Raw genomic sequence first — 23,352 nt, 5'->3', positions numbered from 1 at the left:
GATGAAGGAAAAAGCAGCACAACTTTACTAAAAGTTCTGTCAAGTATTTTGAAGGCAAGACTAAAAACATTTTCTATCTTCTTTGGCTTCTTTAGTGCATTGCATGTTTTTTTCTGTTCCATTGCTCAAACTGTAAAATACCTACAACTCCGATAACTGCTAGTGTTCTGCAACTGGAGGGGTGAGGGGGGAGCTATGATAGACTAAACCTAAAGCAGAAATCACTCAATAATTATTTTTTTTTCTGCTAGAATTCTTCCATTAAGAAGATCCCAGAAACTCCAGCAGCTTTCTGACTACTTGGTGGTGCTCAGTTTCTTAAACAATCGAATGTGTTATAGTTTTTATTTACAGGCTATTCTCAGGCTTTTCCACCAATTAGCTATTGCTACACATATTCAAAATTCTCCTTTGGAAGGGGAACTATCTGATGTGATAAACCAGGGCCATCTTCAGAGCTAAATTTTAAACTTTTATCCTATACTTCCATTTTCTGGCCTTAACTTAAAATTCTATTGGGCAGACATTTGCCTCTCCTCTATCCCAAGAACCAGTGCCAAAGAAATGAATAGAAGCCCTTCCTGCAATTTTATCAGCCTTTCCACGACTCGAATGCCAGAGAAAGAAGTTCAAAGAGCAGAAACAAGAAATGCTGGTGTGTTATCGAAGCATTAAGAGCTTTGCCATGCATTAGCGTTTGAAAGCATTTCGTTTCTGGGACCTCTGTGTGGCCGTTATCTGATTTCCTACAGAAATCCTTTCAGAGTCAAAGGTCCCTCCTCTTTAACGTACAGCTCCGTCGCCGCGCTCCCGGCGTTTGAACTGGAGGAGAAACCACCGCTCAAAAAACAACACGCGGGGCTGCGGAGCCAGCCGGAAAGCCCAGGCTTTGCGCAAAGCCCCAGTGCTTGGCGCTGCTTGCTTGCTTGCTTCCTGCAAGCGACAGCCGCCCCCGACTTCCCCCTCCAGGCGCCCAGCACCGCTCACCGGGAAACCCCCTGGGGCAGCGGCAGAATTGCGGAGCCTCAAGCCGGCAGGTCTCCTCCGCCCGGCCCCCGCGACCAGGACAGCGGCCCCGCCCCGCCCCGCCTTGCTCCGCGCTGCTGCCGCACCACCACTCGTCCAGGCTCGCCGCGCCATGAAGGTGAGTTAGGGGAAGAGAGGGCTGCGTGGGTGTCCGCGGCTGCCTCTTGACGGGACTTCTCCTTGCAGACCTTCCTGAAGTGGTTGTTGGGGATCCTGGGAGTCGCTGTCGTTGTCACGGTCATCGCCGTGCCCCTGGCTCTACTCACCGGCAGTAAGTCCGCGGCGGGGCCGGGAGGGGAGTGCGGTGGGGGGGGGGGGGGACGACGACACACACACACGTGCTCCCTGCAGCCTCTGGGACTTGGGTTCTGTGGGGGAATCCCCACTGTAGCTGGGAGAAAGTTTTGCTCAAAGTTTTTGCTTTAGGGAACGGGGGTTGAAGGAGCTGGAGCTCCTGGGAGACTGGGAGGTACGTCGTCAAGGTGTCATACCTGAGGATTTGAGGGGAGCTAAAAAATTCCCCGTGTAAGCTGAGAAAAGAGTTACAAGCAGTATTGTCTTCAGCATTTTTCTTTCCTGTTGTAGTTGAAGGCTGGAGAGGCAGTAGTAAAATGCTAGTTAGTCAATTTTCGAGAGTGCATAAAGAGATAAGAGTACCTCTAATCTGCTTTGTTTGCACAACTTTTGCTAATGTTATTGAGTGAAAATTGCATACTCAACACAGTGACAGAGGTCAGAAAAGTAGGAAAATGTTTGGAGTGCATTTTTCAACTCTGCTTGGTTTGTACGTCCCAGGTTGTCCTTGTAACGCTGGATGTTAATGTGAAACAGCTGAAATCCTAATCAAGCAATGCATTGCTTCCAGCTGGAGGGACAGAGCTGCAGGTTAATCTGTCTCACTGTGTTCTTACTATTAACAGCTGAGCAGTTGTGCTATGTAGATTTCACTGCAAACTAAGGAAACAAAGTGTTTTCTAGACTAGACTGTCGATGGCCTTCAGTTTGTGAGGGGTCCCCCAAGAAGTGTGAAGAAGTGTGTGTTCAGAAATGAATGTAAGAATTGCTGATGTGCACAGAAACTTCTGGTGGGTTTTTTTGTCAGTTGAGGCAACGTTTGTGTCATGAGCATTCATATGGCACGATTTACATTAAAATCTTCTTGCAATTCAGCTCGGCCATTGTTAATATCCCAGTTGTTAAAAACTAGATTTCAAAGTCAGGATATCTGAATCACATACTCTCTGGGCTAAGATTTGCATCAGAGGATGCTGAGTGTCTTTTCTGTTTGTTTTGGGCGGCTTTTTGCTACTTACTCTCAAAAGCAGAATTTTGAAGTAACAGAAAATACTCTGTTTCAGAAGTTGGGAGGAGAGAAAGGGGCTTGATAACTTATTAGATGCATGTGTACAGACATAATACCTAGTGAAAAAATTCATTATGCTGGCCTGAACTCTGCTGAAGAGTTGGAGCTTCTCGACCTTAATGGCAGTGGTATATCTTACTGAAAATCAAATGTATTTTCTTCTTTCATAAATTGTAGCATAGGAATCCATTCCCATAGAAGTAGCTGCAATTCAGAATCAGTCACTGAGTTATACAGTAAATAGATTTTACATTAAAGAAGCACGTCTGATGGATGACATACAGAACATCACTGTGCTGTCAGCTTTGCCTTGCATCATTTCTGTTGTGAAAGAGGAGGACAACATGTCAGTCTTTTTACTGTTGGCTCAGATTTATACATGGGGAAATACCTAGCACGCCCAGGTAGTTCACTAGGTCCATCTGGATAAAATAAGGATTGAGATGAAGAGGCCTCAGTTTGAAAACTCAAATTCTTGTGTCTTCCCAAATCAGCCCACCAGTAATGTCTAAGTAACAACTGTTAGGGAACTGCAGGGTGCTTTTGACTGAAGGGTGCCAAACAGATATTTTCTGTTAGCTGAGGGTGTACAGGTGGTGCATGTAAAACTATTCCTTTATAGTTGAGAGAAATAATTGCCAGTTTGATTTATATGGCTTTTATGAACCTCAGGGCATGTGAGTCAGCTGAGGGATACCTTCTGGGTCAGTCCGGGGGCTGGACTGAGTAAGGAACAAAAGGTGGCCAGATTGAGGGGCAGTGTGGAGGAGCAGTTCATATAACTGACTATGTGAAATCAAAGCCATTGCAAGTACATCCAAGTCTTTGTTTTATCCCATAGTTTGAGCATTGCACAAGGAGTGAAAAATTATAATTTTTTTGATACAGATAATTTTGAGTTTTGATTTCTTACCTTTGGCTAAGCTGCTCTTCTCTTGTTTCTTAAGCTTAGTAGTCATGCAACACAGAATTAGTTTGATAAATGGGTCCCAGTGCTGTGAAAGATTGTGACATTTTGCCACTGCAAAGTTCAGACTAGTTGGCCAGACTGTAGGCCTGGCACGTGGAACTTCTGTTACTTCTCTTGCAGCTGCTCAGCTGAAGACTTAAATTTTCAAAAGGGTTCCCTAATTGTGGGTGCAGCATACCTCTGTTTACCTTGAGGGTCTTCAGCCAGAGCTATGTACAAAATTCTATCCTTCCTGTTCATACCTGCTACATTTTTCTACCTCATTTTATATTTGATAACCACGGGGCTATCAAGAGGTGACTACAGTAGCAAGTGGTTACCATCAAAGCACAAATATTTTCTAAAAAATTGTGATCTGTCTGCTCATGATTCACCTACCCATTTACTTACACTTCTTTTTTTTTTTTCCTCTAAATTTCAATGCAAAAGGCAGATTGAAATGCCCAGCAGCCAGGCACCATTACCTCTTTTCTAACCATAGTTCTTGTTACGCCCAGTTGGGCAGGAAGGCCAGGAGTGGGAGGGAGAGTAGACAGTGCTGAGAGCAGAAATGAGACTGTGCAATATCTAGTATAATTCCACTGCCTTGAGCAAGTAATAAACAGCCTTGTAGTTGGGGGGTCCTGTAAGATTGTCTGGTCACAAACCAGGTTCCTTCACCCAGAGGTCTAATTCTCCACAGGTGAGATAAATGAGAAGGCTGATTGCTGCCACTGTTAGCTTGGGCTTCTGGTATCTTTTGGTAGAAAGGTGCCTAGAAGAGGTTGGAAAAGCACAGGAGATGCTGGGGAAGATAATGAGTTTAAGGTGCGTGAGGGTACTTTGTGAGTCTGATACCTACATGATGTGTTGGGTGTTTGGAAGCAATCATAAATAGAGATAAGGGTTATTGGCAGCAGAAGTTAAGTAAGTTCATGTTGTTGCCCTGGATTTAAAGTTGAAGAATGTTGGGAGTGCTGAGACAGCTTTGTGCTTCAAGGACTCAGGAAAGGTGAGGTTGCAGATCCTCCCTCACAGGCACGTTAATGTACAACTGGAAAGAAAGGGAAATAAAGTCTGAAAATAGCTCTCATTGTTCTGTTGGGGATGGTCATATCTACAATCTTCTCCTGATTATCCTATCTGCATGCTGTCCTGAACTAAGTAAATTTGTGGCTGGATGGTGTGGAGGAGTATCTGTTGCCAATGTCAACACTGTGCTTGCAACTGAATGGTGTTTAAAATGTAGAGAGGCTTCTGGCTGATACACAAGCCTCGTATTTGAAGACCTAGGCCACGAGATGAATGAATCTGGCAGCTGTGATCTGTCACTTTTTTTAGGGGTGGGGGGAAACAAGAGGCCCTATATTATTCCAGTTTCTGAAAGGCATAAGCTTTAAGGGTGTTTAGGGAGAAAGCTAGAAAATCTGTAAGGGAATTTAAATCTGTGGATCAGAAATTGATCTTTGAAGTAGAATCTCTTTGAATCTAGATTCAAAAATAAAGGTTTAGAGAACCATTATATAAGCAGTGAGCAGTAATTAAATCCAGTAACCTAGCTTCAAAGGATTTTAATCAAAATCATGGCTGAAATTCTCTTCAAAAATGTATGAGAAATACAGCAGGCTAATTACCATGTTGAGAGTGTGCTGTAGGCTTGTCTGACCAAACAGTCTTTTGGCTTGACTGTTCTAACTCCTCTTTTCCCCATGTGTCCATGCACCTTGATCTGCATTACAGGACCTCTGTAGTCTTCATATTATGTGTGGATGTGTTACTGTTCTAGTCAGTGAAAGAAAATATAGAGGATGGAAATGTTTTCCTGCTCTATGTCCTTGACTTCTGTAACTCTCATTTAACTCTGTTATCTACCTTAATGTAACTGTTGAGTAATGCAATATAAAAATAAAATTTAAAAATGCCAGCAGTGGGTTGCCATCTGTAGAACACTTCTGCTGTTTTTATTTCCTTGCTTTGCACGAGGTGGGGCAAATTTAAAAGGGTCTACAGAGCTGTTAGTTTCAAGGTTAATGAATGGTTAATGATCCCCTCTGGGGAAGTCTCTGCAACCCCAGAGACTGATGCCTGGGTGAGCCGCCCTAGGCGGTGTCACAGTGTTCTCCTGGATGGCCAGTATTAGGCACTGGGAATCTGATGAGATTCTGGGTTAAGCATACCTTGGGCCTCACCCAGCAGAGGATGTTTACTTTCTTCTTTGGTGAAAATCCATTTCTGTACTGTACTTTTTGTGTATCTCAAGCAGTAACCAGGGGCTTGAGCGTAGGGGGGAAGGTTTTTGAGTGGTTTTTTACACATGTTGGAAGATGAACAGGGAAGAAGGAAGGCTTGAAAAAATACCCTGAAATGTCACTTACTTTTCTGACTAACTACTGAATCAGTCCAGTTTCCCTTCTTGTATTTCTCACACTGTTCCTAAATTACATTCTTAGATTGCAGATCACTCTCACTTTTGTTCTGCTGTCACTTAAAAATTGTGATACTCATTCACCTCTTCTGATTTTTGGCGTTACTCTATCCCTTTCTTTCTCAGTATTGCCAAACATCACACTTGTACTAGTCTTTCCCTTGTGGTTCTTCCAGTCTCTTTTGGTAGTGGTGAACATGCAGTAAAGCTTCCATTATTCCTGAATTTATAGTTTTCCATCTCTTGTAAGTTGTTTACATAATTTCTTGCTCTTTTTTTTATTGTATGGAAATTAGCAAAATATGCCTTAACCGTGGGGAATAAACAATGCATATGCCAAAACTAATTTGTCAACAACTTCAAATTTTGGTATACTGATGTGTCATACCATAAACCTTACACAATAGTTAAATTCTTGTTTACTTTACACCTTACACCTACAGAAACCAACTCAATCTTTTCTCTTGAGAAAGGGTGACATATTAAAAAAATCCAATATTGTAACAAAACTGTTTATCAACTTCATATGAACATTACTTACGTGAAAGGTTAAGAGCCTTCCTCCCAGAAAGACTCACGTAAATTTTTGCTGTTGTAACAGAGGTATTACGATGTAAATATTTCCAACACAACATTATAACAGTGGAAATATGTATGTACTGCTGGGGGTGAGAATAGGTAGAGATGAAGAGCTAGTAATTTAGAATTTAGAAAAATAAGTCTGTATTTGAAATAGTAAAAAAAAAACCCAGTAAGAAAATTCAACCCTCACAGCCTCTCTGAGGAACCTAAGAGTGAAAGGAGATGTTCTGCAGAAATATGAATGTACGTTCACCTGTATCCAATCTTCAAAGCCAATAAAATGGTCTTGAATGTCAACAGCTACTTTATTTTGTCAAAACCTGTTTGATACTTTTTTCAAATGTAATCTGAACAAGAACAACAAAAATGCAGAATTCTATGTATGTGGAGTATCTTCGGTTGGTGGCATAGTGTGGATAAGTAAGAATATACTGGTAGTGGCCTATCTCACAAATCAAGAAAATTCTTCAAGTAGAACTTTTCTGACTATAGCCTTACAGCTTGGCGTACGTTTTCATATTCAGTTACTATGTGGAAGGTGTTGACAGAAAATGAAATTTTAATTTTATACAGAGCCAACAAATCTTAATAGTGGCCTGATTTTTAGTAATGAGACCTCAACAAATTATGTATGTCACCAGGAGGAAAAACATTCATCAGTTTGGAAAAATCCCTAAACCTGTTCATCAGCCACCTGTCTTAAATTGCTCCTCCTTCTCCAAGAGAGAATTTTGTTGCTTTCGGAAGCCCCTTTAATTGAAAATGACACTTACTCAATTAAGGAGGAGAGAAGTGATATTCCCAAGTAGACAACTGTGCATGAATATCAAATGCACACTTGTTCATAATCCATCAAATTAAATATTCAGTTAATATAGAATAATTAACCTGAGGAATTAATATTCTCACGGAAGCTTCGTGAGACAGAAATCTAGCCTAGTAATTTTTTATAAGTCAAATTTCAGATGGAATTGAGCAAATAATTTTTTTAACCTTTACTGAATATCTTAGATGAAAATAATTGTTACTGCTCAGCTTCTGTTGCAGCACTGGCTGTACAGTCTGTGCTGTATATATGCAGTGTGCTTATTGTTTAGAAATAAGGGTGATATTGTAATAGCTAATATAATATCTTCCCATTGTCTTCCAGATGTCACATGCATTTAACCTGAAAGAATAAACTCCAAAAATTGTTGTGAGTTGCTTTTCTGTGTGTGCCCCCAAGGACCTGACACTTTCTCTTCTTTGGCATAATGAAAGAAGAGGCTGTCTGTTTAAAAGTAGCTCAGAGACTCTTAGAATTGATAGGGGCAGGTTATTATCTTGGTTCATTATTCACCCAGTCACCCCTTCTGTACTTGAGTGGTTTTATCCAGGTTATATTGATTTGTACTGGTAGTAACAAAAAAGGAAGGATTTCATCAACTAAAATAAAAATCACTTCTCTTCTGGAATGTGTAGATTTCTTTGAGGGTAGATTTTTGGCTTCCATTAAAAAAAAAAGGAAAATTAAAATTCCAGCGAAGAATCAGGGGAAGAATTGCACACCTGAACTTAAAAATTGTAGTCTTTGTTTTCAGAGGAAAAATATCAAAGACTCACAATCTTTATTACTTTTGTTGTTATTGTTATTGTTACCTTGCAGACTTTGGAAAGAGTAGCTTGTGCACCGCAACTAGTAAGAAAGAAGTGTTTTTCACAGAAGTTGACTGTGGTGCACTGGAGCTGATGATCAAACTCATTAGCTTAACTGGGTTCAAAGTTTCACTTAGTCTTTTCATAGTAACACAGTTACTTGGATTTAATTTTGCAGTAAAAATAGTAATGTTGCAGTAAACATTAAGATAAATTGGTAAAAAAGACATCAAGAGAAGGATAAATGTTTAACCAGCTATTTCATCAGAAGTTTAACAGTAAGTGTTTGTGATTTTTTTTTTAATTAAGTCTTCCCAGAAAATTTTATTGTTCCTTGAGTCTTGTTGAGACATTACTGAAATTTGAGTTTAATGATAGGCAGATGTTTCACAATTGAAGTGTTCATGAACAGCACTATTACGGAATATGAGAAAGATAACTGCCTTTCAAGGTCTGTACATCTAATCACACGGATACCCCAGTTCATTCATCTGGACAACCTCACCTGTCCCCTACTTTCAAACACAAGCATGAATGTGTCTGCTTTGCACAGTCTATCCCACAGTTGATGTTTTATGCAAGTATCAGCTGTCAAGGCTCTTCAGTGAAGTTCTTTAGAGTGAGCATAGCAGGCAAAGGCACTGAGATCACGTCTTCTCTGGTTTTGAGGCATGCAGGTATGCGTTTCCTGAGATATGAGGAACAGAGGTCTTCTGTTTATTTTTGTCACTGTCAAAAATGTATTTTCATTTACTCAAAAGAAACAGCTCTTGTGTACCTTAAAGTAATATACCAGCAGAGAAAGATACTATAATTTTTACATGAGTTTGATGAGTGGTCTCACTGATACACCTTTATTCTTGCAGTAAAGCTTTAGTGCTTTCTTACTGCTAGTACTTTAGAGCTGGTTAGCTGAAATACATAAATAATCAGCAACTAAAACCCCACTATTTTAGTAATCAGGTTAAGAAGCCAGAGTGGAACAATTTACAGCAACATCAAAATCTCTCTTCTGTTTCTTTCTTTCAGAAAGTACCTCTGAGTCTGATTCCCGAAGAACGTACACTCTGCAGAATTACTTGAACAATGACTATAAATACACAACACACAATTTGCAGTGGATTTCAGGTAACTACTTTCTACATAGAAGATGAATGTCAAGAAAATGTGCTGCTTTAAGTAAACACATATCTTCATGCTGATGTGACTACCGTATCCTGAAAAAGAAATTATTTATGGGTGCCATTATAGAAAGATTCATAGTTCAGAGAATTGCTATTTATTTCCCCCACACACCTCAGCCCTTAGATACATGTTTGCATTCATGGCAAGCTATATTCTCCTGCTGCCAGAAGACCATAGTTACTTCTGTTCAGTTTTTTGTAGAAGCATGTTAAACTCTGAAGTTTGTCAGCTTCTTTTGCATCAGGCTCTCAGGGAACAGGAGGATATAGGGCATCTTTCCTTCTGAATATACCTAGAGGCCCAAGAGAAAGATGCCAGAAGGTGGAGGCTGTGAGCCCCAGGACTATGTTTTGTGATTGTTCTTGTGCTATAAGTATCATTTCATTACAGAAGTGGGAAGCACATCATTGACCAGATTTTTGAATTTTATTTCCTGCTTTAAAATATAGAGGGAAAAGAGCAGTAACTGATGAGCGTTTTACTTATAGGCTGCTCTCTTCTTCTTCTTCTAGGAAATCAGTATCTTCATAAAACAGCTGATGGGAACATCATACGCCTGGATGTTGACACTGCAATATACTCAGTAATCTTGGCGAATACAACATTAGTACGTTGACTTTTATATAATACATGCAGACTTTGGGAACGGTACTGAATTTAAAATGTTGTTCTGCACGTTTCTTTGGCATCAGTGCTTTATGAGTTCCTTTTGCTCTTTGTTGACAGGATAAATACAAGGCAACCACAGTTATATTGTCTCCTGACCAAAAATACGCTCTTCTGCAGTACAGCTATACAAAGGTACAAGTGTGCTTTACTTTTCTAAGGATGAAGCTGGGAAATAAAAGTTTGGCAACAACCAAGCGAGAAGGTGGTCTTGAAAGTAGGGGTGGCAGAGGCTGGGAGAATGTGAGGGAAATGCAGGAGGATGGATGAATGAGATGGCTGTCTGCAGGGGAACAGCGAAATTAGGCAGGAGGAGAAGAATCTAGTGTTCTCTGTGAGCTTGACAGAAGTAATACGACTGTACGAGAAAAGGGGCTGGACAAGAAGTGGATGGAGAGGTAGCACAAGTAGACTGAGCCTGGATGGTTCATCTAGGGAGACAAGATGGAAGAGTAGATAGCTGTAAGTGTCCAAGGAGTTGTGTGGTTAAGGAGAAGTAATGAGTAGATCCCTTTGTGTACGTATATGCTACATATGTTGTTACATTGTGTCGTTAAGCTATAAGAATTTAAAACTGAGGTGAATGAAAAACAGCATGTGCCTACAAGAGAAGGCGTTTGGAGTGGCCTTGGTGTCCTTGATCCTTTCTGTCAGCAGGCAGTGAAAAACCTCTGACAGAATGCCTCATCCTGGCTTAGTTTTGAACTATGCAACAAAGGTCAACCTACCTTTGTGCCAGCTGGCATGAAAACCTGGCTCTGCGTGCCACTTGAGGACAGTTACAGAAACCTAATGGAGATGGTAATTTGCCCTACAGTACATGACTGAGAGGCCAGTAACTTTGTTACTGTTTCTTTTTTTTCTAGAGAGCTGGCTGTTTTGTTAGTAAAAAACTCAGTGCTGACTTGTGCTGGGTACAAATACTGACACACAGTGTGACTGAGCTCTGAGTACATGTTCCGGCTTTGCAGTCCAGGAATGCCTCTCACTCTGTGCCAGCCACAATCCATGTGCTCGGTCATCTCTTTTTTTGTAGTTTTGGCTTCCTTGCTAGGTACTGCTGAGCCAGTTACCTTTTATTGCAATTGTTGGACTTTTCACTGCATCAGTAATGGCCACAAAATACCTTGTATTTTCCAGCCACACTAGACATCCCCTCTACTCATGATTCATTGCTCTGTAGTAGTTCATTTGTGGCAGTCATAAGAGTTAATTTTATTTTAATGCTGAAGCAAGATCTTTTAACCTTTATATAATAGTGTGATTGAAAGTTATGTTGTTATTAATCCTTATAGCAAGAAAACAGAGTAACATGAATCATGAGGATGTAGACACTTCTTATGTAATAGCCATCTGGTTGTGTAGTACGAAGTTATTGTTTTATATCTTCATACAAATCTCCAAGAACCATCATAGAAAGTAGCATTACTGTACCATGTCAACACCGTGGGCTAAATCAAACCTCTTCAGCCCCAGATAGTGAAAATATTAAAACATGTCTGCATCATCATCATTTCTCTCTGTAAATGCCCACAGAGTGCTGCAGACTTTGAGAGTCAATTTTCTGAGAGAAAGCTTTTATTTCTGAGATGATGTGAATGGGAATAGGCCAGTATAAATGGGAATAGGTCGCCCTGGAACTGGAGGAACTGTTACAGAAACGCTGCATGGACTTGTGAGGACTACTGAGCAATATGACGCCAAGATAAATACTGCAGCACAGAAAATGAGACAGAACACAGCAAGTGCTCCAGTAAGGCAGAAGGAGGGGGATTAACTGTACGTACCCTCTGCCATGTAGCTACAAGGATTTCTGAAAATCTGTAGTATTTCTGGCCTCTCTATCTCTGTGGCCTCCATCATAGTATTTTAGTAATGACCTCAGAGAGGTGGCAATTCTTTAGTCTTTTCTTAAACCTTGCAGAGATATTATTCATTGAGTTCTGTCTGTCATGTAAAAGCATGAGGGTTTCAGAGGTAGTTCAGACTGAGACATGAATCCTGGCGAAATCTATTTTCTTAATACTAAAATGATTATTTTGCAGTTGTGGAGGCATTCCTATACAGCTTCATATCACATCTATGATTTCAGCACCAGGTCAGTAATTTCTCCACATGAAATGTAGTTTTAATTTTTTTTTTTTTTTTTTTTTTTTTGCAATGAAATGATATGTCACTGATTTCTCTTAGCTCTGTTTCGGTTTTGTTTTCCCAGTTCTATCTTAGGTGATGGACTACTACCTAATGATACACAGTATATATCCTGGTCTCCTGTGGGTCACAAACTGGTTAGTAAAGATAAGTGAAACTTACATAAACGGTCATTTTTGTACAAGTAGCATAGAAACTCACATTATATATACTCTTGAGGTATTGGGACTTTCCTGATGCTAGATAAATTAGCTGTGTTAGTTTCCAAATTGACTACATTGCTGGAAAGACTCCAAAACCCCTCTGTTTAGTTTTGTTCTCTACTGAAAAGGCAGTCCTGAAAGCAGTAGTGGCCTCAGTAGTCATGTAATGCACAAATGCACAGGAACTTGATGTTTTTACTGTTGCAGACAGTAATTCATCCCTTTCAAAGTCAGCAGTATTACAATTGTCTACTTATCACTGTGATTTTTCTCTTCATATTGCACCATAAATAATGAAGGGTTGATGGATGGATGCATGTGACACGAATTAGAGGATCAAAATCTCTCTTGTACTCTTTCCCAACTGTCTTTTTCTTCTTCCTCTCCTCCCCAGTCCACAGCAGTCACAACAGCCACTGCATTTGCAAGGCTTGTGCATCCCTGTGGTGAGCATTGGATCTGACTAAAGATGTGTCACAGGAGAATGTGGTGGTTGTTCATTCTTAATGCTTGTAGTATAGGGATCATAGAGCCCATACCACAGAAGCAGAGGATGTTGAAAGGAGCTCACTGTGTCACAGAGTGAAGGTCTGGAGTAAAAATGTTGTTCAGTTGTTGGAGAGGAAAACCAGGGGTGATTAGAGAGGCAGATGGGTGCCAAAAACTAGAGGAGGTCTGTGAACTACTCAAGAAGTGCACGATCTTTGCAGATCTATTAGCAATGCTGAGCCCCTCATCAATGTTCTTTGAAAGACAAATTAGTGGAAAACAACTTCTAATGAAGGAAAATAAGCTTGTATCTCAACAGAAAATGAGCAGCAAGGTTTCAAACCTTGATACAATAGTCATGTCATTTATCACAGTTAATTGTTTTTTGAATCTAGTCCTGAAGTTAGGTTGCTGCATATGATTTCTATTAGTAATTCAGGTTTGTTAAGTATTAGTGATGTTTGGTGAAATGCAACTTTCAGAGACAGTTTTTGACATCTGATGTAAATTTTCCACTACATATGTATCGAAGGAAGTAGGATTTACTCTAACAGTAACTGTAATCACAATTTTGTTTTGCAGGCATATGTTTGGAATAATAATGTTTATATAAAAGTTTCACCGACAACAGAACCTGTGCAAATTACTGCAAATGGAGAAGAAAATAAAATTTTCAATGGAATACCAGATTGGGTTTATGAAGGTAACTGTACCAAGCATATTTTACTTTACATGATGATGTAAAAACTTTGTTTTATTGTAATTATTTTGTTGCTTCATTTTTTTATCTTTGAAAACTTAAGAAATATATGTGTTTGGATTTTAACAAAAACACACATACTTACCTGAGCTTAACTAGTGGGACGACCTGAGAACGGAACCTAACTTGTAGCGTGTCACTTGAAACCATAGTGTGTGAATTAGCTTTATATGATAGATTATAATCATTGACCTAACAACTCATGTCAGCACCCTGACACACAGTCTGCCCTTCTGTATCTGAGTTTCAATTAAAAAAAAAAATAACAGTACCTAAGATAGAAGAGCAAACTTATCAGTTATAACTTAAACACATTTGCATCTCTTTCAGAGGAAATGTTTGGCACCCATTCTGCTCTGTGGTGGTCTCCAAATGGCAGTTTTGTGGCATATGCAGAATTTAATGATACTGCAGTTCCTGTTATAGAGTATTCCTTTTATTCGGAGGACACCTTGCAATATCCAAAGACCATTAGGATCCCTTATCCCAAGGTCTGTGTTATTTATTAAACATGGTTGTTCTGCAGTTTCATTAAGAGTGTAGTCTCATTTAATCAGTTTCTGCTAATGAAAATATTGTCTGTCTCTCCTCAACAGCTTGCTGTGATTACTCTTTCTGAAGTCAACAGCATCTGGCAATGTTAAAGTATTTTATTATCTCCAGGGGAAAGCAAAAAGAAAAAATATTATTTAAGGTTTTGTTGTTTCATCAGAAAATGTTGAGGTAGTAAATGGATGCTGAGATAAAAAGGCTCGTGGGGAGTTGATATCGGTACAAAGCATTTAGCAGGTGTACATTGTATTAGGGTTGAACATGATATTGATAATGGAATCTTCTTCAATGAATGTAGCATTTTTAGTTTTTGGATGCTTCCTCTCTTGGGATGAAGGAAAGGAATTTGGTGATGGACCTTCTTTGCCCACAGCTAAAGTTCTTCCAGTTTTAGCTGTGAGAGTGAAGCCTTTATTGCAGGTATCTCCTTCTCCTCCCCCCTCTCTCCACACAACTTTCTGCCCACTGCTTGTGACACAATTGGCACTGGACTGTGTGGTATGAGAGTCAGAGTCCAATATGCTCCAAACAGGTTCTTCAGATACTCCATGTAGGGAAGGCTAGATGCTCAATACATGATTTTTTGACATTACACAGGATTTTGATTTAGCAGAGCAGTGGAACGATGCACTTGAGACACAATACAATTGCAAATTACACTTAGACTACAACAATTGCACTATACTGCAGTACAAATGTTGTTCTCATACTGGTCTCCATAATATGGTCATTGCCACAATGCTGGGTATCCCCATTGCCAGGTAGGAATATGTGGGTTGAAGCCATGTCAAGCCCATCGCTTTCTTCATTTCTTTTTGTTCATCGTTTGATATTTTTGCCCTGTGTTGGGCTGAAGCACCTACATTTCCACCACATGTTGGTCCAGCCAGAAAGTATTTTCACTGTTCTGATGAACTGGGGCAGAACAGCTAATGCAATCAGCTGATTGCTCAACTGATAGAACTGTTTGTCTGTAAAAGCTGCCCTCTGGTCATCTTTGTGACAAGTTCAGCTTTCTCTGCAGCAGCCATGCTCAGACACCCCTTACCCTTCCCAAATGTCCTTTGCCTGTCCCCATGGACCCTCCCCAGAGGGGATCACTGACAGGTACAAGATGTCTGCCCTGAGTGTGGCACCTGTGATGGGACCTAAGTGTGGAATGAAATGTTGATTTAAATTGCACCTTTTATGACAACCCCCTTTTGTTTGCAATAAATAGTGGAGTACATACTACAGTCATGGCTTTGATTGTGGTGTAGGCAGCTCTTACATGATCACTTAATGTAGGGTATCAGTTTCCATGAAGAAGCACTTTTCTGTCCGTTAGCAATGGATTTGAGTCACTGTTATGTACTCTGTGTGGCATGTAGGATGAGATATGGTCAAATACTGCTGTAGATACAGCAAGCCTTATGTAGTCATGAATGTTTCTAAGTGTAGTGGGCTGTTTTATCTAGAAATACATAACACTTTCATATAAAAAAATACAAAGGATAATTTATGTATCGATCTTAAGAACTGCATTTAGTAACTTGTCTTTTCACATATTTGAAGTTGGCTGGTTCTACCTGACTGTCTGTAGTGATTTCTTCATCTGTAGTTTAAAACACTTATTTCACCAAGAATATTCTCTCTTCAAAAGTACAATGAAAAATTTTATTTTTAGGCAGGAGCTACAAATCCAACTGTGCAATTCTTCATTGTGGATACCACATCGTTTCCTAGTATCAGATCTACCAAAATTTCTCCACCTGCAGAAATACAATCAGGGTAAGAAATTCTGATTAAATATTTGCTTGTTTCTTTTGTGGGAGAGGAGGAGCATTTATATGTGACCACCCTATATTCAGTGTATATGGCAGGTTTTTCCAGTCATGCGGCTCTGGTAGCAACAAGATTTACCAGAGAAAATCTGCACAGAGATTATCCTCCTAGTGATTATATATAGATGGCATATTCCATGTATGTTATATTCAGAATGTGACAAGTTCTTGGCTCATCACATTCAGTGGAGTCTAACTATGGTGAAGTCATTTCACAGTACAACTTTAATATGAGCAAGTTTTGGTATAATCAAATTATAATATATGTATTCCAATTCACTGGGGGGAAAAAACAAAACAAAACCTTAATGGTAAGTGAAGATTTGATTTCATTGGAAGCAGACTCCTTGCTAAGGCAAGGTATCATGGTTGTCTTCAGATTTATACTTAAAATGTTTGTTTTCTTTGGAAGCATGGTGAAAACCAGCACCTCTCACAGTAAATGGAAAATTGTATTTCTCAAAATGCCACTGGAAATGCACAACATGATATAAATGTATTTTGTAAAGAGCAGCTAAATTGATTTGAAATGCATGCACACAGGATTTGGTATCCCAGATTCCCAGATCTTGGGTTTTTTCTTTTTAACAATATTGTAGAAATTTTTAGAGGTTTGCACTTAAAAACCTGATGGGTATGGAACCACAGGTTACACTGACAAACTTCAGAAAAAAACCAAAAGAGGTCTGTTAGCTAGGGCATAAACCCAGCATTTTGTATGCGGTGGCCAAAAAGCTATAACTGGAATATCAGCACTACTCCACAGTGTAGCTGACATCTTTGTGTTAACTGAGATAAGCAAGTTTTAAGAATATGGTGTTTGTAATCCATTTTCTACAGTAACACTGCGGTAGCTGGTGTCACATAGCTATTGTGCTCTGTTTTACTCCAGAATTTCAGTGCCTCAGAATTATGAACCTTTCTGGTTTGGACAGTTCTGGTTAAGATGTGTGCTGAGAGTTGTGTTTTACCTTTTTAACACCTCATGAGAGCTGAACAATGCTGCTGTGTGGCCTGGGGAGAATAACCATCATCTACCTTCCAGCCTTGTACCCATCTGGCTACTACAAGCCTGAGTGATATTAACTTAATCCATTTTTAAATGAATGTAGCACTCTATAAGAATGATGAGTGCAAGGATTGAAACTTAGTCTTTTTCCCAGCAGCTGATCCAAATAATGGGTAAGCCTCAGCATGTGTCCTGCAGACATCGAGGTGGCCAGAACAAGTCTTGGGGAATTTTGAAAAAGTACTTGAGTAGGAAAAAGCAAGTGAAGTCCAATGTTACTGTTGATTAGTTTTGCTCCTGGAAGCACAAAGTAATGAATATTTGCACAGTATGTGTATCTATGTCACTCTGTGACAGGAAGGGTTAATTTTTGTCATGGGAAAATTCTATTTTTACTTTCTTGGAGCTAAATTCTGAGCAAAAACTTAAGTAGCATACCTCACTCACCCACTTGGTTGGGGACTTTTGAGGGGCAGTGCCCCTGAAAATGGTTGCATGTTGCAGCACTATCCGCAGCTTGTTGATGATTTATAGTTTCCAGAATTGTTAACTTCTCTCACTCTGAAGGAACAAAAACCTGTGGGGCTCATTACGCTTTTACAAAGCAAGGGAAGCCACTATTACAGACTCATGAAGAACAGCAGTTTCATTTTTTTCCAAAGAAGCTCCTGCAGAGTGCTTTTATAATGTTGTTTGTCTAAAATACAGTTTGAAGCCGGTGACGGTAGCAATTAAATGACCTACCAACTTCCCAGTCAAATATGAATGTGAAAATAGACCTTTTTTTAAACATCATTTCTAAGCTGCAGTCTAGAGATAAACCTGAAAGCAATCGGTAACAAGTTGAGATATATTTTTAATCCATTCACACTAATTGTAGTGTTTTTCTTTTTTTCCTCCCCACAATGATCATGAAGATATTCACTCTCAGCACAAAACTTCCCACACGTTTTTATTAACTAACTTTGGGGAAAAAGGGAACATGAACTTGGAATGAAGTCAAATGTGCAAATTCCTGTTAAAAATGCATACTTCCTTGGAGGAGAGGTTTGTTTTATTTTAGTTTGTAAGGCTTCTAGGAGACAGGAGAGATCTAAAATAAGAAAAGGCGAGTACATTTAACAGATCCTAATGGTAAACAAAACCACTGAATTTTATGCGGTGCCTTTTTAAAATTAATCCATAGGAATAGTCATGAAAATGATAATTTCTTACAGATACTCCAGTTCCTCCTGTCAACTGGTCAGTATTCTGAAGATGAATGTAAAATATTTGAACAGTGATATCTGTTTCTGATAAGATCTCTGCCTCCATTCTAGCTAATAGAAATAAACACTAAATTGAACAAAGATATGTATCACTCAAAGTGTTTACAAGCAATCAACTTTATGCAGCTTAAAATAACATTTCCAAATCTAAGGCACATACAACTTAATGTTCTGAAGAATTTCCTCTAGATGTACATAGTACAAGAGTTATGAACTGTCTGGAGTAGCTATTAGTTTATGCATTAGTTATCTGGCTGTTAGAATTTAATTGCAGTCTTTCTGGAAGTGAGTATGTACAAACTATCTTAATTCTTTATTGTATGAATGAAAATAACCAAGGCATCTACTAGCAGCAAAAACAATTGCCAAAAAAATTGCACAATTAGATTTGCATCACTGTTTATTGTTGAAGAGTAGATTGAAATGAAAATAGCCAGATGAGTCTCATTCAGTGAATTGCTGAATGTTATTGCATAGTATGCTATTGCAAAGAGGATTTTCAATGTCTGATGCTATTGCTTTTTTTCAGGGATCATTATTTAAGTGTTGTAACGTGGGTGACAGATGAAAGGATCTGTCTGCAGTGGCTCAGAAGAATTCAGAATTTTTCAGTCCTCACAATCTGTGACTTTGAAAATGCTACTGGAAATTGGTTATGTCCACGGGTAAGAAAAATGAGGTGGGAGAGTTGCAATGCTTACTAAATGAGACTGGAAAGCAGTAGAGTATCTCTGTATGTTTATCTTTGTAGAAACATAACCTGATGTAAAATAAACATAATTGTTGTGGGATTGTTTGTTTTTTCTTTCTTAGGAAAAACAACGTACGGAAGAAAGTGAAACTGGCTGGATTGGCAGAGTGAGTGTTCAATTTCTCAAACGGCCACATGCTAAATAACACTGATAATTAAGATTTCATATGAGCCTCTTGTCGGTTGCAGTACTTCTTATGTGCAGGTCTGATCCATTCACTTGTTGCATTTTGGAGGTATAGGAAAAAATGGTCTCAAATGGAGCCACTATGTCACCCCAATCCTGGTTTTAAGCTTTTGTGGTTAAGGGGTTTCTGAACTCCTGGGCTGGGCTGATGGTGCAGCACAAGCTGGAGCTGTGACTGCATCCTCTCTGACCCATGCATTGTGTTCAGCTTGCCAAACAGCAGAGCTCATTTCCTTCCAGTCTTTAATTCTGACCTACTGCTTCAGTAGCAGTATGTAGGGGAGTGCAGGAGCCAGGATTCAGAATTCCCTTTGTTCTGGGGGAGTTGTCAGCTCTGTTGGTTTGGCTGCTCTCCAGTCTACTGCCACTTCCAGAATGTTATAGGGGATAAAATGTATTAAGGAATGTATCCTATAGCCTTTTAATTGTATTGCAGGGAATGCATAGAAAACAACAGTAATTTTTAGAGTTCCAGGTTGTAGCAGGTTCTCCTTGGGATTTATTACACACACACCCCTCCCCTCCAAATGTCCATTGGAGAGAACTAGGGACAAGATGCTTGTATATAACTGACCAGATTAAAATTTTCATATACTTCTGCCAAACCAATCACTACTGTCTGGATGATGCTTTACAAGCTGCCTCTCAGTCCTTTTGTACATGGTAGAGAGTAGGCACCTAATGAACTACACAGAAGATCTGGGGGAAGTGAAGCAGAGATGCAAAAGTTCAGACTTGGAGGGAGAAATGAGTTTCAGAGTTTTTGATGAGAACACAGAGTACACTTTCCACTCCCGCATTTTCCACACACTGATTATGCTTTAGTCACTAATTCACTTTTGAAGTCAAAAATGAAAGTTTAAAGAAATGCAAAGAGGGAGGCAACAGCAGGGATGAAATCATCCGCAGTATGAAGATGAGAGATCAACCCACCTGCTGTCAAATTTGATATGGAAAGGAAGGCCTTAACGCTGACACATTTTGCTTCTCTGCAGCAAAGGCTTCACAATTAGACAATGTGATGATCAAGCTGCAGACTTTGTAAACAGTTGTGCAAAATGAGAGGGCAAAATGCGAGTCTGTGCCATTAAACTAGGTTGTTGGTTTTTTGTTTCTTTTAAAGAGACAACCCACATCTTAAGAGCTGTTGGGGGAAAAAAAAGATAATCTCTGTGTTTCTTGGATTTAACAAGGGAGTGGAAAGTAGGGAGGATTGAAGAGGGGATATGAAAGGTATATTTATTCCTTTCTTTTATATTCTTATCTACGTAGGGATGATAAAATGATGCTTGACTATTAAGGGATAGATATATAGATAGATAGGTGAGAGAGGTGTGTGTATATACACACTCATATACAATTGTATACAATTTGTACAATTCATATAAGTGTATATACAAACAAGTAAATTACGTGTGTAAAACACAGAACATAGATATACACTTCTCTTTTTGTATATACTTGTAGTGGTTTGGGTTTGTTGGTTTTTTGGGGGTTTTTTTGTGGGGTGTTTTGTTTTGTTTTCAAAAATAGAGATTAAATTATACTTAATCTAAGAACGCTCAGAACAGCCTGTGCTACTACATAAGGCTTCCAGGTCATGAGCGAAGTTAGAGCTTGCCAGTTGAGTTGAGGGAAAGTGACACTTTGGAAAAGCAAGACTCTGATAAGGGAGAAGCTAGCAAAATATTTGCCAGGTTATTTTTTGCAAAAATATTGCTAGGGAAGAAGGAGAGATTATCTAGAGCACATGGGTTAGGAAGACTCAAGTTCTGTCATTGCTTACTGAAGGACTGGAGGACAGTCAGTTCATGTTTCTGTTTCACTTTCCATTTCAAAAATAGGTATAACACCTCAGAGGTAATTGCATTGTGTCAGTTGGCTAACTAACATTTCGCTGTTTTGCATATTTATCACAGAAGTAACTTCTATTTCGTTCGGCTCAATTTCATTCCTCTGTTTTTCTTTCCATTACGTGGACTTCATCCAACAGACAGTCAGTAGAAGGAATCCATTCATTTCCATCACTCCCAGTTGATAAATGGATAGTTTCTTCATGAAAATATCTCTTTCCAGTTTAGGTTCTCTGGCATTCTGTAATCACCTACTTAATAGCAAAATTTGCTCTTGGAAAACAGCTTGTTTCCTTTGAGTAAAGGGGGACATTTTTCACTGCCAAACTATAAAAAAAAAATAACAGTTCAAAGAATTTGTTCACAAATATGTGTTTTAAAATGGGAGATTGAAGGAAAAAGTCCATTTGCAACATTTACATTGCAATGGCTGCCTGTTGACATTAGAGAAAACAGTGACTTTAAAAGTAGATGCTGGTAGGAAGCTAGGAACACCCATAGGACTTCAAATTCAGGGGAGGTAGGAGAGGACATCGGTCATTACCAAGGCGAATAGTCAGGAAATTCTACTGCTTAAGGAGCAAGAAAATATTTAAAGTATTTTTACTTTAGAGTAATGGTTACTAAGTCATTAAGCAAAAGGTTTTGCCATACATTCAGTGATACATTGTTTTAAATTTAGGTATTTGATATCTCTAAACAGAAGTTTCAATACCTCACAGAATGATAGGGGTTGGAAGCGACTTATATTAGGCTTGGAGTTTTGTCGTTTGCTTTAATAGACATCTCTCTTCTCCCCTGTGTTCAAGTTTCAGCCATCTGTCCCTCACTTTGCACCCGACGCTGCTACCTACTACAAAGTCTTCAGCGATGCAGTAGGTTACAAGCACATCCATTACATAAACAGCTCACAGGTAAGTCACAAGGTGTAGGACAATCACTGCTGACTTGTGTTTCTCCGGGTGGACTGGGAGGGACTTCACGCTATACTTTTTGCCTTGCCTCTTTTCCACCTGCCCCCCCTCTAGGCTCCAGTACCTATTACTGCAGGAAAATGGGAAGTAATCAGCATAGAAGCTGTGACCAATACATTTCTGTAAGTATTATTAAGCTATTGTTTACTGTGTAGGAAACCTTGTAACGAGGGTCTAAGCAAGCAGGGAGGGAGAAAAGGGAGAAGGTGTATTTTAGTTCATAAAAAATCTGATAGTCCTTTAAAGATTGTAGACACTGTAAGCATTTTACCAAAACCAGTATGTTTTGCTTTTATAGATACTACATTAGTAATGAAAACGGTGGAATGCCAGGAGGAAGAAATCTTTATAAGTAAGAATGTTATTTCCATAGTGTGATTAAAATATTTATTAATGAAAAAAGAAATTTTAAGTAGAAAAAAGATTAGGATGCTTATGATCTGTTCTGGCATCCTATATAGGATATTTAATTAAATTCACTGAAGGAATATAAACTGTAAAAAAACAACTAAAATACTTTCCAGTAAATTAGTTAATAAATGGAAATTACTAAAAGAAGCAACCAATCCACAGGTAACAGATCCCTAAAGAAAACATCTCTTGATTTTAAATTCTTTTTTCTGTGATTATAATTCCAACATTAATTGAACTCAAAAGTTTAAAGTCTACTTTTCCTACTTTTTAAATCAATACAAACTTCAGTTCTGAATTTTATTGTGTTTAATTTTGTCATCGTATTTAAGAAACATACATTTGTTTAGCATAGCTTTAAAAAAAAAAAAAAAGTCTTTCATCTCTGAAATGAAGCTCATCTACTTTGCAGAGTGCTCTTGGAAAGCAGTCCAAATTCTACTAAATGTGTTAGCTGTGATCTGAATCAAGAAAGATGCCAGTATTATTCTGTGTCCTTCAGCAAAGACGCACGGTATTATCAGCTAAATTGTCATGGTGAGTGTATCTGGAATTAATTGACATAAACATGACTCACTGATTAGTTGGGTGGGGAAGTTCATATCATCGAGATCTTGATATGCACTGGGTAACAACGATATGTGTTGATATCATTAGATAAATGCATTGGAAGTGGAAAAACATACTCCCTCCTAGGCTCAAAAGCACCTTGACAAAATAAAATTGGATAGTTCTATCAGTGGACCTGAAAGGGGTGCAAAATACTCCTGTCCTATGTGCATCTCATCAAGAGCTGCATGGAGAGCTCCATCTGTGGAAGGAATTTGGAGGCTCTGGGAGCAATAGGCTTGATAAAGAGAAGTGCTCTATATGTGGGAATAAAATTAAGATAGATAATGCTGCTCAAAAAAAGACTACATCATAATCATAAATTAAGCAGCAGCACTGTGGTCTGTCTCTGACCTGTAAGTGTTTGTGCTGGAATAGTGCAAGAGAGAAATTAATCAGTAGGTAGTAAAAATATTTTTTTTCTCTAAAATTTACCTTAAATAGAAATGTATGTTGTTTTTCTTGGTTTATGGGCTAGGAA

The 23,352-nt window shown here is 39.0% G+C and overlaps 1 protein-coding gene across 1 annotated transcript in view; it reads left to right on the top strand.

Annotated features, from left to right (window-relative positions):
* Positions 1–1,138: 1,138 nt before the first annotated feature.
* The window catches only part of DPP4 (dipeptidyl peptidase 4), a gene marked incomplete at its 5' end in the record, with an annotated part of 39,309 nt that continues 17,095 nt past the window's right edge, over positions 1,139–23,352 (top strand). Inside the window, 16 exons of the mRNA XM_084265686.1 lie at positions 1,139–1,144; positions 1,213–1,297; positions 9,010–9,108; positions 9,678–9,772; positions 9,892–9,966; positions 11,877–11,929; positions 12,047–12,119; positions 13,257–13,377; positions 13,765–13,925; positions 15,653–15,756; positions 18,616–18,751; positions 18,900–18,944; positions 21,687–21,791; positions 21,906–21,973; positions 22,150–22,203; positions 22,675–22,799. Of these exons, the coding sequence (XP_084121812.1) occupies positions 1,139–1,144; positions 1,213–1,297; positions 9,010–9,108; positions 9,678–9,772; positions 9,892–9,966; positions 11,877–11,929; positions 12,047–12,119; positions 13,257–13,377; positions 13,765–13,925; positions 15,653–15,756; positions 18,616–18,751; positions 18,900–18,944; positions 21,687–21,791; positions 21,906–21,973; positions 22,150–22,203; positions 22,675–22,799 (1,405 nt within the window). The remainder of the gene's footprint in view (positions 1,145–1,212; positions 1,298–9,009; positions 9,109–9,677; positions 9,773–9,891; positions 9,967–11,876; positions 11,930–12,046; positions 12,120–13,256; positions 13,378–13,764; positions 13,926–15,652; positions 15,757–18,615; positions 18,752–18,899; positions 18,945–21,686; positions 21,792–21,905; positions 21,974–22,149; positions 22,204–22,674; positions 22,800–23,352) is intronic.

The sequence above is a fragment of the Gallinula chloropus genome (genome assembly GCF_964237585.1).
Source record: "Gallinula chloropus genome assembly, chromosome: 5".
Lineage (NCBI taxonomy): Eukaryota > Metazoa > Chordata > Aves > Gruiformes > Rallidae > Gallinula > Gallinula chloropus.
Note: the sequence above shows the minus strand (reverse complement) of the source record. Positions and strands in the feature narration are given on the sequence as shown.